Source organism: Lepisosteus oculatus, chromosome 27 (assembly GCF_040954835.1).
Source record: "Lepisosteus oculatus isolate fLepOcu1 chromosome 27, fLepOcu1.hap2, whole genome shotgun sequence".
Classification (NCBI taxonomy): Eukaryota; Metazoa; Chordata; class Actinopteri; order Semionotiformes; family Lepisosteidae; genus Lepisosteus; species Lepisosteus oculatus.
In genome coordinates this window covers 8903010-8918746 of record NC_090722.1, presented here as the reverse complement: position 1 = coordinate 8918746, position 15737 = coordinate 8903010, and the positions used below count along the sequence as shown (strand labels likewise).

General features: G+C 38.0%; 1 protein-coding gene across 1 annotated transcript in view; it reads left to right on the top strand.

Moving 5' to 3' along the window:
* The window catches only part of LOC102687463 (B-cell receptor CD22), a 30808-nt gene that overhangs the window by 10724 nt on the left and 4347 nt on the right, over positions 1 to 15737 (top strand). The window contains exons 7-18 of the mRNA XM_069184877.1: positions 1540 to 1797; positions 2121 to 2381; positions 3094 to 3366; positions 4008 to 4259; positions 5594 to 5863; positions 6941 to 7204; positions 8061 to 8145; positions 9424 to 9493; positions 10721 to 10851; positions 13231 to 13288; positions 14003 to 14124; positions 15392 to 15470. Of these exons, the coding sequence (XP_069040978.1) occupies positions 1540 to 1797; positions 2121 to 2381; positions 3094 to 3366; positions 4008 to 4259; positions 5594 to 5863; positions 6941 to 7204; positions 8061 to 8145; positions 9424 to 9493; positions 10721 to 10851; positions 13231 to 13288; positions 14003 to 14124; positions 15392 to 15470 (2123 nt within the window). The remainder of the gene's footprint in view (positions 1 to 1539; positions 1798 to 2120; positions 2382 to 3093; positions 3367 to 4007; positions 4260 to 5593; positions 5864 to 6940; positions 7205 to 8060; positions 8146 to 9423; positions 9494 to 10720; positions 10852 to 13230; positions 13289 to 14002; positions 14125 to 15391; positions 15471 to 15737) is intronic.

Genomic DNA, 15737 nt, shown 5'->3' with positions numbered 1-15737 from the left:
GATTCACTACCAGAAGGATGTCAGAAGCCAAAAAATCCATAAACACGGTTCACAAATTACCCCAGTGATTAACTAATGTCCACCTACATTCATTTACAGATTAATGCCTTCCATACCTTCCCTAGAATTTGTCAACATATTTTCATTTCAGCCTGATTTTTTGTGTTCCTACCTGTTGTCAAGGTTTCCCTCTCCCTTGTGCTTTTTAACACACTTTTGCCTTGTACTGTATATCTCCCTCACATGTCCCATTCCGAATGGAATTAACTTCTGCTTGGGTCTTTGCAGCTCCCTGCTCAACATAATTAGATATCATACTGTATGATTGCTTCAGAAAGTTCTTATTAAGCTGTAAAACAGAACTTCAGCACCATCTAAGCCATTTTTGATAAAAAAAAAACAAAATAAAAAAGTATTTTTACTTGTAACCTTGTCTGGATTTTAACATAAATCTTGTCTTGTTTGTTTCAGAAATAACCAAAAATTATACCTATTTCATTTAAGTACTTGAATGTAAACCTACAGATATTATGAAGAAATCTGAAAATGTTTTTTAAAACCTTTAGCTTTCAGTTAAAGATTCATGTTCACTCCTATTTTTTTTATTAAAATGCAGTCGGTGTTAAGGAAAAATAAATAAAAGAATCGAATAATGGGGGAAATTTAGCAAATTTTAATCTGGTGGGGCATGCTCTTGAGCTACACTTTAGGAAGTTATTATAGAGCCTATAGCAGGCTGGATCCATCTTTATTGTGTAGCATCACTTTCCATGTGGCTCCAGCAAATGAAGAAAAGTGCCTGATTTAGAGTTAAAAATCGAGATTTTGAAGAAACGAAGAGGTGGGTTGACAGTGACCAGTTTGACGCATATATACTCGTAGGACAAGACGTTTCTTTGATTCGTGCAATTCGAGACAGGAAGTAGGCTATTCATGAGAACTTTGCGTCAGCTGTGTTTTCTGCATTGTATTATAATTAAATTGTATTTTATTTATTTTGTATACTGTACACTGTTGTATTTGCTGTATGACTGTTTTCATAATAGTTGAAACTACATACTGTACACATACTAATACAATTCTGGTCAATTTAACTTAAGGGAGGGGAATTTCAAAATGTTTCATTTTCATCACATCTAGCATCTAGACACCCCTTTTCTAGGTGTTTACACAATACAGGGTCATGGGGCAGCCTGAGTCTATCATTACAAGATGTTAATATTTCGATTGTAGTTTGTGTATTATTCTAGAGGGCCTGTTTTGTAGGTTTATTTGTTATTTTGGTATAAAAAAGCAATTATCTTCCACAAATCTTCCACAAAGTTTAAAGGGGATATCCATTTTCTACCTTATGAATTGTGCACATTTAGTCAATGAACAGTAATCGAATTTAATTCAAATATTTGCAAAGATGTGAAGTTGTGCGTCCTACATAATTTCCCACTACACTTTGTGAATATATCACGCAGTCCAGATATACGTGCATAAAAATAATCTTATTTCTCCAGCACTAACTTCTTTAATGTATTTCTTTCACAGATCCTCCTAAAGAGACAACAGCTACTATCAATCCTGAGTCTGTGAATGAAGGAAATAAAGTTACTCTCTCATGTTCTAGCAAAGGAAATCCAGAAATTCTGACTTACACCTGGTTTAAAGAGGGAACAGGAATCATAGGCTCTGTAAACAAATATACTTTTAAAAAAATTCAAATTGCAGACAAGGGAAGATATTTTTGCCAGGCAAAGAATGCCTTAGGGATAGCAAACTCCTCTGTCGTTGTAATTGATGTCAAATGTAAGTGAATTATTGATCATCATAACACACAGTTTTAAAAGACAACTAACAAGATTTCTAAGTGTCACCACAGTTTGCTGAAGTTGAAGAAGTAAAATCTTCTCCCTTAACTGCTTTGATCACATCACAATTTAACCTAGAAAGAACTAGATGGTCATTTTCCAGGAAAGTAATCTATAGAGGAAAAATCTAAATATTGACACTATTGACTTGCATAGGACACCTGATAAAATCCAAACCTAATGGAAAACATTTATAAGCATGCTTCGTGTACATTCGTGATTGTATCTTTACAATAAATAATATTGCTTTCTCATTTCCAGATGCTCCTAAGAATGTCACGATTGTGATGAATCCATCTAATGACATGATTGAAGGAACCAGTGTCAATCTAACATGCACCATAGACTCCAGTAATCCTTTCAAATGTGAATTTGCATGGTACAGAGGAGAAGTATTTATAAGAGCTGGAAAAACTCTGTTTTTCAGAAGCATAGAATACACTAATGCTGGTTTTTATTCTTGTGTGGTTTCTAACTCAGTGGGTACTGGGAAGTCAAATACAACACACGTAAATGTTTTGCGTAAGTCCTGTTTCTTTACCTTATTCTGAATACGATACATATTTCATACGATTTTCAGTGATTTCTATTGTCAGTAAAATCCCTGTTTTCCTGCCTTGTCTCGAATCTGAAAAGTATTCCAGTTTTCTGACACTGCTAGCAAAGCGAGATCACATTAGTTGATCTCTATCGCATTTCATATTTGTTCACTCTAATATCTCACATTGGCTTGCCAAATTTACTGTACTTCCAAACGGTAGTTAGAAAGTGAGCAATCATTTTTATTGAACCTTCTTGTTCTTATTTCTCCTACTGCATAAAATACAGTGTTTTGTTTCTCTCTAACCAAGATCTGAATGCAATCAAGTGCAAACCTACTGTGATACAACACTGTTTTTTCGTTTTTCCATTCAGACTCACGGTAGTGTTTGAACTTCTGCATCTGAATAGCAATGTGAAAAAAAACGTTGAAATGTGTTAGATCTTTGATAGTAATAAGCAGTGCCCCATATCTAATACACTTCTTGTACATAATGCAGTTCTTCTAAAAATACAAAAGGACACCTTGTGGCGATCACGAGAAAGCATGAACTTCTAGTGTCAGCTGCATTATTCCGCCTTTGTAAAAACTAGGCTTTCTGATACACAATTTTCTCCTTGACATGTGCCCTTCGGCCAACTGAAACCATATTCACCTTGTGTTAAAATGACTGCCTTTTTTTTCCTTCTCCAGATGGCCCCAAAGAAACAGCCATTAAGATGAGTGTACCTAATGGAACGGTGAAAGTGAACCAGTCAATGATTTTAACATGTGTATCGCGTGCCAACCCACAACCCAAATACTACTGGTACAGAAAGGAATCTGGGTCTCCCGTAATGCTTCAAAACACATACCATGAGCTACAGTGGAAGCATATCTCTCCAGATGATGCTGGAGAATACCACTGTTGTGTTGAGAATTTCTTAAATGCAGTTAACTCCACCAGTGTAACAGTTGAGGTACTCTGTGAGTAAACATGATTTTTTATGTGACCATTTTGATAGGGGTATAATGGAAAAAATAAAATATGCACAAGAGCAAAATGGAGGTATAATTGCTTCATTCAGTAGCTCCAGGATGCTGGGTTTTGAAAGGCTTTGGCCATTTGTCTGTATAAAGTGTTCGGATGAATCTTAGCTCAAACCTGTCTTGTGCCTTAGTCCATGGGTTCTCAATTCTGGTTCTGGAAGTCCATATTGCACTGGCTTTTGTTCTTACATAACTGAGCTCTTAATTGATGTAATAATTAAGTGGTTTGACTGGTTTGACAATTCTTCCACATGCAGGAGGTTGCCTTTAACTATCAGATTTCATAAATATAATAAAATCCCAACAGAAAAAAAAAACTTCCATCAAGATTTTTTGGGGGTTCAACTAAGGCAAAAGAAGCTCTGCTGGAGGGAAAACCAGCAACAGTGTGGTCCTCAAAGACCAGGGTTGGGAATTCCTTCCCAATGCCTCTGAGACAGGTTTGCATGACCCTCACAAGGATAGCTAGTAATGGAAGGACAAAATTCTGATATCGTATGAAGATTGGATCCCCTTATGTATTTCTGTTCCAATTTACAAGCAAACAGCGCATGAACTGTGTCTGTGACTCTTGACAGACCCACCCATCACACCCAACCTGACCCTGCAAAGTGACGTGATAGAGGGGTACCAGATGACCATTTACTGCAGCGTTCAGAGCCATCCTCCATCTGTGCTCAGTCTGGTACCAAGCAAGCACAGAGCGACAACCTCCTCTAACTCAATCACCGTGGCCTTCCATGTTTCGTTTGAGGATACGGGAAAGTATGTTTGCATTGCACAGAATTCAGAAGGCAAATCCAAAGCAGAAGAATATCTGAAGGTGAAATGTAAGTACAGCCATATTAAGGTTTATCTTTACGCAAAGGTGCTGGAAACCATCTTCAGTGAATGTAACAGCTAGGCTTCGGTTGATGTAACCAGGGCTGTAAAACAAGGATAATCAATTTGCACTGCTGTCATTTTGTACGACACTGGTACTGTATTGCAACAGGTCTAATGGTGAGAATTGGCATGAACTCCTCAGAACTCTCAAGAGTGTTTTACCCCATTATGGCAATGAGTCTATCTTTTGGCATACATACTGTAGGCTCTGCTGATTAGGGGTGGGTGAAATTTGAAGTTTTATCAAACAGATCTCTGATTAATCATAAGCCAGGTTTGGGGTTGGTTGTCATATCAGAAGACCCAATATGTTTGCTACTTGATGTGGATATATGCATTTGAACTCTTCAACAGTTTTAAAATTGGATTCACCCCTCACTATTAACACCTATTTCAGTTCAAACAAACCTGTTCCTTTCAGACCTTGAAGGTGAAGGTTTTTAAATTGGTAAATCCTTAACAGGCAGAGCTCAATGAATAGTAATATAAATCGGCTATATAACTTATTGTCATGATCGTCATCCCTCCTCTAGAGGGCGCTCCGACTCTTTTGAATTTTGTATTTTTCATTATTACGTTCGCCTGCCCCTTGTTCCCTGTATTATTTAAATCCTGTGCCCCGAAGCTTGGGGCTCCGCCCGGAGACCCGCCTAGCACCAAGTCGCCCCACGTCCGCGGCTTGAGGGCAGAGGCTTCCAAACGGTGTCCTGACCAGCTTAGTCCAGGGATCGGAGTGCTTGGCCTCGTTACCTTGTTTTTAACTTCCTTGTTCCAGTTTCTGATCCCGTTCCTGGTTTTAATCGTTTGTCTTGAATGGATCTCCCAGCACTTGGACCCTGGACTGCACCCTGGTTTCCCACTTGGACTTCCCTCATCTGGACTTGTTTGCCTGCGCTCCCCCCCATGCACCTACTGTAGATCACAGTCGGCACCGCCCCCTGTTCCCCATCCCCTTCCATTCCTAACCTTGTTTTCCCTGTAGCCCTTCTCCAGTCTCTTCCGGAATATACCGTCTGCATAGGGTCCTAAACTACGCACTACATGGGAGTCAGGACCGCCTCCCATAATTCTTATACTTCCTGTCTTGATATATAATGACTTTTCTCTTCCCTAATTTTAGCTTACTGGTTAACTAAATCATATTTTATTTGTATTTAAAGTTTTGTGTATTTTTTAGCTGAACTGGTTTCTAATATGATCAATTAACTAAATAATTTCATATACAATTATGAATAAATAGATCATAAAGTAATTCTGCACCCTCTCTGCCCTCTTACAGATGCCCCTAAAAGCACATCTCTGGTAGTGTATCCTTCCACAGAGATTAGAGAGAACCAGGAAGGGAGGATCTCATGCAAAACACAAGCACACCCGCCAGTGACTGAATATTCCTGGTTCAAAATCACAGACCACAAGGAGCACAGAGTGGGAAAGGGGGCTGAATTGAACTTTAAGGAAATTTCCTTCATGGACAGCGGAAAGTACTTCTGCCGAGTGAAGAATGACATTGGAGAAAACAAATCAGCAGTCACCGAGTTAAAAGTATGGTGTAAGTGTCTCTGTGCAAAGGACATATTCCAAGTTTGCAAGACTTTTCAATAGAGTAGAACATCACTTCATTAAGGGGGTGATTATATTAGAAACACTGAAACCAGCTATTTCATGTTTACAGGTCTTGTGGATTTGTAAGCAACTTAAAACATGAATCTTAAAATAGTTTGAAGCTCGTTAGCTTACACTCCTGGAAATATTAAAGACACAAGGAAGGGTTTGAGAGAAGGCCATAGGCTCACTGGGGTACTAGTAGCTAATCAAACTGGTGATCACTCGTAGCTTCATTTCTTGAACAGGCTAATTCCAGTCTCCCACAATTGTTCTTGTTCTCAGTTTTAGATGTACTCCTTAGTAATTTCCAATTGCTCCTCTGATTATGAAGACGTCCACTGGATTCCTATAAATGCCTGAGAATTTTGATGATTCAATCAAGTCCCCCCATATTCTTCTAAATTCATTATTACAGGATTCAGTTATTTAGTCTTGTCAACTTGGAGTTTCTACTTCTATGCTCTGGTTCACATTTCAGTTGCATATACTGTACTAAATAATGAATATAGTTACATGTATAACATTTATAAAATACAAATAGCTTTTGATTATTAGACAGTATGTACAGTAGTATTTGCCACATCATCTAATCATAAAATTGTACTGAACTTTACAAAATAGAATACACTTCACACACTAATTTAGCTTTGCTTCTATCCTAATTAAATTTAGAAGCCATTACAATGTATTTCACCAACGGTAGGTAGCTGCGTAGGCTGCAAAGGAACAAGTACAGGTTTATTCCGTGCTGAAAAGAGAAGAAAAGCAACACGATAAACGAAAAGGAACGTTGTGTTTCATTTCTTCTCTTTTCAGCATGGAATAAACCTGTACTTGTTTCATTTTAATGTGTATTACATTTGCTTTGTTTTCTTTTTTTTGTATGAATAAAACGATACAATAATATACTGTAAAGCACCATGGGAATATGTAACAAAGGTAATTTACAAAATGTGGTGAAATGACAAATCCAGCTCAGAATTGTATTGTATCACCATACATTTGTGTTTTACTGTCCCAGATGCTCCCAAAAATACCACAGTCGTGTACAACCTGAGTGGCCAGAAGACCCCCAAGGGGATGATTTGGTTGATGTGCAGTAGCAAGGGTTACCCTCCTGTGAACCGCTACAGGTGGTACAAAGTGAATGATCGCAAAGTGGAGACTTTCGTTTCGCACGACCAGAACATCACTGTTACCAATGCTGAACGGGTGTCCTACTACTGCATAGCCTACAATGATGTCTCCAACCAGCAGTCCTCGTTGCAAGCACTGCCCATCTATTGTGAGTGACCTCGGAAGACTTTTATTATACTGTTTGAAAAGACGACAATGCAAACAAGAAATGCCACAAAAAAAGGCGTGTATCTAGCAATTTGTGCTCTTTTAAAAGCAAAAACATAACAGAAGATAGGACAGGAAGCAACAAAAAATGTTTTGCGCCTCATTGAGTTGGTATACAAAAACCAAGCACTGCTTATCTGGAATTAAAGTATTTTAATATATTTGTTCTTTTATCAGAGCAGCTTGAAATGTCCTGACCCTTTTACAGAAAATAAAAACTAAACAAAAATGGCCTTTTTACTCTTTTTAATTCCATGTTGACAATGCTCAGATTGCCAAAAAAGTAATGGGTAACAAAAACAAATTTGTAAAAGGGAGTGTAGCTCTGTCCTGCTATTTTTTTAACAAGAGTACGCCAATTTCACAACCATATGACAAAAGTATTCTCTGAGGATAAAATGGCGACACTTTAGGTTTTTAAAGAGCTAAAAATTCCATTTAAAATTCTTAATAACCAGCTATATATAATTAGAGTGGTAATAAAATGTCAGTAACCGGTAAGAATTAACAATGGTTAACATACAATTGTCCAGCATTCAGATTGTTCTTATCTAAAAAAGCACTATCAGTACTTTCTTGAGTGTTAGAAGCTTGATTGCAATTAATTTATAAAGTGCAGTTTGCAATTGCTAAACTAAAAATTACTAACAAAGGATATAAAGCATTTTTTCTGATTATATAAGATACTATGCAGAAACAGGAGGTATTGTACTTAATGTGGTTTCCCCTAGAGTTGTATATTAATGAAGAATTCATGACTTGAGGATTTAAGTCTGATTCGTTTTCCTTATTTCCAGATGGCCCATCCCAGATGATCCTTATTTTCATACTAGTTTTCTCTGTGTGCCTTCTGATTCTTATTGTCGTCTGCTTTGTCTTCAGGTAAGACAGATTATAAGAACATAAGAACAGTCACAAAATAGGAAGCCTTACTTATAGTTAACATCTTGTGTCATGTCTTGTGTCTTTGAATCACAGTTGGTCCAGATTACGTTCTCTGGGCTGCATGTCATCTCAGAGATGATGCACCAAAAAACTATATAACTATATAAGTGAGTGATGGAAAAAAGAGAATTCAGTGAGTCAGTACATATTTTAAATACCCGTCTACTCTGTTCAAGATTAAAAAGACATTCAACATGCAATACATTAAGCACTCCAATACCTCTGCCTGTGATTGTAGGATCTTCTTTTAAATCCAGAAATGTACGGTACGTGCTTTTATCTTCTGTTGATTCTAAAGACTACCACTGGGTTGTTGCTGCCTCTGAAGATTTTGAATGCTTGCATCAGGTCGCTTTGAATTCTTCTCTGTTCAAGACTACTGAGACTCCAGCCCATCAGTGTAGGATATTCCTTTAAACCCAGAAATGTACAATATACACTTGTGTCCTCTGGTTTGTGCTTCAGTATTTACTCTGATGAAGTCCACATGATTAATGCCTGTGAGGATTTTACTTACATCATGTTAATTTGATGTGCTTACATTAATATGAGCGAGGAGAAGCTCCTGAGTGACTCAGCTAGTTAGGGTTTTCACTTCAATACTCAGGTTAAGAGCTTTGGCAGAGACATTGCAGGTTCAGGCCTGGGTTATGTTGCTAGAGCCAGCACTCTCAGCTGTCTGCACAACTAACTCTTGTGCATTCCCATGAAGAAATCTAAGCAAATTAGAGGGCAATTCTGCCCTTCTGCTCCTCTGTGTCTGGTCTAACCTTCCTTTATGGTGCTGTGGAGCTTGTGATGTCTCCAAAGATGAGATGCAGGACTGCAGTACAGAAAACATAAAAAAATGAGACGCAAAACTTTGATTGGAGATTCCAAATTGGTTGGGTACAAAATGAAAAAAAAAAAAGCTGTTAAAAAATAGGTGAGCAAAAGTGTGTGTTAAAGAGTGGTGAAACTGGCATATAGAAACTCAGTGCTGTCCTGAATGAGAATTAAGTGTAATTCACATCACAGTCACAGACCTCAGGTGGAACTTTTAGCCTGAGTTGTACAAGTAAGAAGATGTTTGTTTTACACCTCTGGTCCCATTTCAGATGGTGTACATGGTCCTTTAAATTAGAAAGCAATCTCTTTAGGTATGCTGAACAAAAAATAGGCATGTGAAGCACCCACAGTAACCATGAGTGCTGAATTTAACTTTCTCATTTTCAGACAACAGAAGAGAAGAGGTACACAGGGAAGTGAAGCAGATGACGTTTGTTTTAATTTGCTGCGATACATGGTACAGTTTTATTTGGGTTTTATTCTCTTCTTTTCTTCTGGTATCACCCAAGACAGTATTCTGTAGTTATTATCAATGTTTTTTTTAAAGAAGAGCCCGCATTCGCAGGAACATTCTCTTTGTGTGTTGTTCCCTCTTGTGGTCAGATCGAAGAATGCATCTTACGACCTCGGACTTGCGAGCTCGCTCACAGATTCTGAAATTTCGAAAACATTGTGTACTTCTACACTAGTCACACAGAGTTCAGTTGATGTTGAAACTAAAGTATATAAATAAGAAAAGAACAAAATGCAATACTGTCCCATGATTATCTTTTCAAAGCTCTCAAGCACACATTTTCATAAAAACAAAGGTGAGCATTTGACTATATAAACCTTGTTGCATAGATGCAGCACAAACGTTTTCAAATGTAAATGTACTGATTGTAAATGTACTGTATTTTGTTACACAATTTTTTTTTCAAAGAACAGTAGGCATTAGCATTCTGTAACTACAAAGCTAGAACAGCAGTTCTTAATATGCCATAAGGAAATGCAGATTCTTATTTCCTATGGTGAATCATTTTAGGCTATTTTATGCATCAGTGTGTAAATATATAAGTATAATACAGGCTCATTCTGTATGTAACATACAGCTTGAAAAAGAACAAGCCACTGCAAACCTACGGTGGTACAGGAGTCTCATAGATTTGGCTGTTGAGCTACTGTACCTCTTAACTAAATCTTGCAGGTAGCTGCATGTACTGTAGCAACCTAATCCTTTCTTATGAACGTATGAACTTTAACCTTGTCGTTACTGTTGTTCTGTGTTTAATTCCCATTAAGGAATCACCAATTAAACACAGGACAACAGCAACAATAAGGTTGTTGTATTGGATCATGCATGCAACTAAGCACTTCCTTGCAGTTGTGCATATGACAAACAAACTGAACTCTGAATAAACTGAACTCTGATATTAACATAACAATGGGACACCATTGGAGCCGTCTAGCCCACGTGGTAGTTAGTTGTTAGCTGATCACAGGATTTCATCCACTTGTTTCTTGAAAGATGCATCAGCTACAACAACATGGCTGGGTAGCTTGTTCAATCCAGTCTTTAGGTAAAGCAGTGTCCCTGTTCTTGGTTTCCTCTTGTGCACTTTCATGTTTTACTGTCTATTCAGACGAAATCTGTCAGGGTGCTAATTTAGTAAGTCAAGGTTTGTTCTTCTTCTTGATTACTTAGAGTTCCCAGAATGACACTCAAGAAACCTTGATGCTGGAGGGGGCAGGGGACTCCCACAGAAGCAGAGAAGACCTTGTTGGTGGAATCCACAATCCTCATGGTCCACAGTCTGGAGCTACTCTGCAGCTAATGTGAGTCTAACCCCCACATAATTTCAACTGCTGTAGTGCTGCATCTGTCCCCAAACATGACAGACAGCAGAAATCAGTGTAAAACCACTGCATCAGAGACATTCCTATATCAAACTGGATCAAGTAAGCTGGCAGTACTCTAGGATCCAGCTGTCAAAAGCTAATCAGTAGTGCTCTGTTTCTTCTTATTTTTATTCTTGTTCACTGCAGGCAGGGTCTCACATATATAGTATGTGTTTATTTTTAGATTAAGAAACAAAAACAGAATATTCTGTGGGTAACCACATTTGTTTTGCTACACCCAAGTGTTGTTTGTGCTCAATGATCTAACTATGCTTTTTAAAAACGAAGCACATTGCTATGAGTAGCTATGACTACTCCTGGCTTCAGTTTAGCCCTGTTCTTTTGATATGCGATTCTTTCATATACTGTACCAGTTGTGGTAGTTTCCCGGTTAGTTACAGTACTACAATTTCTAACTTTGAATTCAGAATTAATCATAGTCAGGCTAATAAATAATGCGACAATCCTTAAGCTTGAAAAAATGAACACCTCTTCTTCTGTTCAAGAACACAGACACAAAGATGCTCTTCTTTTTTAGCTTTTGAAAAAAAAAACTACTTCCTCCTCCTCCCCGCCTCCCCAAAAAGCTAGGCCCACGACTCCTCCTTGTTCACCATGTTCAAATGTGTACTTCCTTCTGCCTCTGCCTCAGGACAAGGCTATTGTCTCTTAACTTTTAGCCTGATGCAACATATCTGCCATCTGCATTAAGCTGCAGTGTGTCTGAATTAGGGAAGGCTTCGTTCGTCTTGAAGGCTTCGGTCCCCTGTGGATCTTATCCCACTTCTGGTTTGAATTGCTTTATCAAACGTTTTGGATGTCACATCCAATAATGTTAATACTTTAATAATAGAAAAGTACCTAGAAAATATACAGAACACAGGACCCCAAAACTTCCTATCTCTTGTATTAATCAAAGCAAATGTACTATTTTAATACGCAGGCCATAGGTAATTAATGATTAAGCTTATTAAAATTTATAGTCCCTAGAAGGCATTATAAGAAGGTTTGAAGCTGAATTTTTACCCCAGTTATAAAGTTAGTTTGCAGAAACACACAATTCAAATAATGCTACAAAATTGGTATGTCAATAATTTTCCAGAAAGACTTGAAAAAAGTATTTTCTTTCTATTGTCTTAAAGTTGCCTCATTTACAGTGTTGTCAGGTGATTTGTTTGGAAGTTTGCAATAAAACTTTCATAACGTTCTTGCAACAGACATATTTAGTCACCTCGAATAAAATGGTACAAATAGGATGTGCTGTATCGTAACACTTTCCTGAGGTCTTATAACACTCTGTGACAACAGGTGGTTTACGATTACAGAATGTATTATGGGCCAAAGCCGTTAAGACATTTCTCAGGTGTTACGAATGGAGAGTGACAAATAGCAAAAGCAGGAAACATCATTACATATATAATGTACATTAGTGATCCAAATCAACAGTGTGAAAATGGAAAAGTTTGTTTCAAAGCTAGCTAGAAGGTGAAATGGAAAGTTGCATTCAGCCTGACGTTAATATGTAAAATCAGTGTCCCTAATTATACTGTATGATGTTTGTAAAGACAGTTGAATCACGTATGTGAATTCGATTCTCCTCTGATTTCTTTGCTCTTTAAAGCCTATTCTGTTACTGGACAACTTTGACTCAGTGCCTGGGATTTTTTAAAGCTGCTCTCCTAAAGGCTGTTGCTGCTTTAGAAGAGCAAAACTTTAGAAGAGCAAACCAATGGATAAACCTTAATATCCATTTCCAGTCTTTATTATTGTCCTTTGTAATGGCAAGTTCTGCCAGTTCCCAATACTGTTAAAACAGCAACGAAAGCACACTCTCCACACACTGTAGCTTCAACTGCACAGAGTAGCCCCAGTTAGGGCACAAACAGTCAGTAGCTGTTTAATGTCTTGATAGCTTGTTTATCTTTGAGACCTACCAAAGCAAAAAAGCACAAAGTACTGTCCATTCATTGATCCGTTCACTGGTAGAAGACTATTCCCCATTTCTTTTCATCAGACATTTATGTCTATCATCCCATATGCATTTCTATCAATGCTCTTCAGGCCACTTCTGTAGGCCAGCTGGGCATCAGAAAAGGCTATACTGCCATACAAAATCTACTACTCAATATACAGTATGCTGCATTTTATTAACATATCTTTCTAAGGCGCAAATAGACAGATGCAAATTTCTCTGATGCAGCACAGATTAGTTATCGTTTAGTAGCTTTCTTCTCTGTAGCAACGTCAGAGAATTATCAACTGAATTTTATCAACTGAATTTTTGTTTGCTTTCAAATGCCTTCGCAAAACATGAAGACCTTGCTCTGGATCAACAGTGTACAGCACTTTAAAGCAGCCTGATGTTGTTCTGGTGGTAAGTAAGACAGAACTATTTTACAGGAGTCATTGCTTCTACAGTTACTGCCCCCACAAACACATTAAGGAAACCCAATGGAAACATGTAATGTATGTTCTTTTTTTAATAAGGCCTCTGAAGCTAAATGTGAAAGCTGTTTTTTTATGTGTCAGATGTTACATGGTAGAGGTAGTGATTAGGCTTCTTCTGTACTGGACGTTAGTGGGAACAAATCCTTAGTTGGGCACTGCCATTGTACTATTTACTTCACCCAGATTGCTCCTTTTAAATACTCAGCTTTATAAATAAGTATACATCTAAGATACTTTAGACAAAAGCAAAAAAAACATTAAACCATAAAACCATGTCTTAATTTCACACTTTCAATGAAACACGCTTAAAAAGCAAGTCCCTGTAACTTTAAAATCTTGGTCATGTGAGCTTTTTGTGTTAATTGTGTCATCTGTATTATTATTGGTATGTGTGTCTGCATATGGACTAGGGTGCCATCTGAAAATGTGTAAAAATGGCGGTGCTCTGACTCTCACTCTCCTCTCAACAAACTAGAGCATCCCACCATGTCTCTGCCTCAATTAAATTACTTTCCATCTGTGCCAGGTGATCTCTATTAGAACTATTCAAGGCATTTCAGGAGTTACACTTAACTTTAATGTGTGCAAATTTGTAAACAGTCCAAATTGACACTATCAAACTTTTTTCCACACTCTGCAGGACCGGGGACAGAGAAAGAGACCAACAGATCCTACTGGAAAGGGTGGCTCAGAAGATACGGATACAGAGACTCTTAAATATGCTGCTCTGGCATTCCAAAGGAACCCAGAAACATCAGAAAGGTTAGTACTATTAGATGAAAGAAACTAGATGGTAGGAAGAATGTCCCATTTACACAGCTATTGTTCCTAGTTCAAAAGGGCAATCTATACCATGGTGCATTTATCGTGCATGACATACATTGTTTGATAGAGATACTGTAGATATGTCATGGCGTTCTTTGTAATTAATATTTAACACTAATTGTGTTTTACATAATTTATAATTTATACTTTATATATGTCCCCTTACTGTATGTAACCACTAATTCAAGAGCATGACACTTGGATTAATTTGTGTTAATTGTGTTTGTAAGCAAGATGATAGGCACATAGTACATGCACACTCTGTGTACAGTAATCTAGGATGAGCAGCTCCGGATCTTGAGAACCATCTTATTGCAAGTTTTTGTCAGGGAGAGTTCTTTCCGGACTCTATGCAGACGACATGATCAAGGGTTGAGTGAGAAAACACGAGGAAAAAAGGCATGCAGGATACGGGGATGAAAACAGGGGGGGCATGTCCATGAAGTGCTGGTGGTCGGGGGAGGTGTGGCCGAGGCAAACGATCCAGAACGGGAAATCCAGAAACAGGGCAAAAGTCCAAGGCCAGGCGATCCATCCGGGACAGACGATTAAAATCCAGAACCGGGTCAGGACCAGCAGGGATCGGAAACAAGAACAGAAGCTACAACCATAACGGAGCCAGGCGCATCCAGGTCCCGGGCTCGCATGATGCGGGAACCAATGCAGAGCCCGGATTAGCATCTGTGATTGGCTTTTAAGGGGGAACTGAAAAGGGGCTGGAACAGGAAGCAGGTGCGGGAGATGAAACTAACAAGGAAGGGCTGGAGCGCCCTTAAGAGGAGGAGTTGCAATCGTGAAAGTTTTAGGTACTTCTTAATTGTCACCTGAGACCTAAAACAACAGCTGATTTGCCTTGATTTGCAAATTACAAGTTGGATTAAAGTAATTAATTGTGGAAGTGAATGAACAGTCCCAACAGCAATGGGTTATGCAATTATGAAACAACTTACTCAGCCACGCTGTTGAAGTCCACACCCTGTTTTTTTTCAAAAATGAATGAGTTCTACTACAGTAAATATCAAACAAGCTAGATGGACCAAAGATCGTTCTATTGTTTGTAACTGATCTTATGTTCTTAAATGAGTCCCATGAGTTTTGCAGTTGCTCATTTCTGATCATCTTGAGAACACCTAAAACAAAGTGGGAAAGCATAAACTATTGATATTGGTAACAACAATAAAAATGTGATATTGTTTTCTTACAGAACAGCGACAGACGTCTCAAAGAAGGAATCAGGCGATCCTGTGTATGCCAAAGTTAACAAACCTGGGGTGGAGAAAGAGGTACAGTACTGCTTGCCTTTTATTATAATGCTACACTTTTATTTTACACTTCCAGATTACATACTGTATATGTTTGTTTAATGTATTAATATTGAGATATTATTCAATTCTAAGGTGCAATGCCTCACCACCAATGATATTTCCAAGAGATTAGGCAGGTAAAGCAATTCATTATTTTACCAACAGGGCATGGCAGTTTTAAAATTTGCAGTTTAATTACACCAGGTGTTTTTTTTCTCACACTGCTTGGCTGACTTTTTTTTTCCG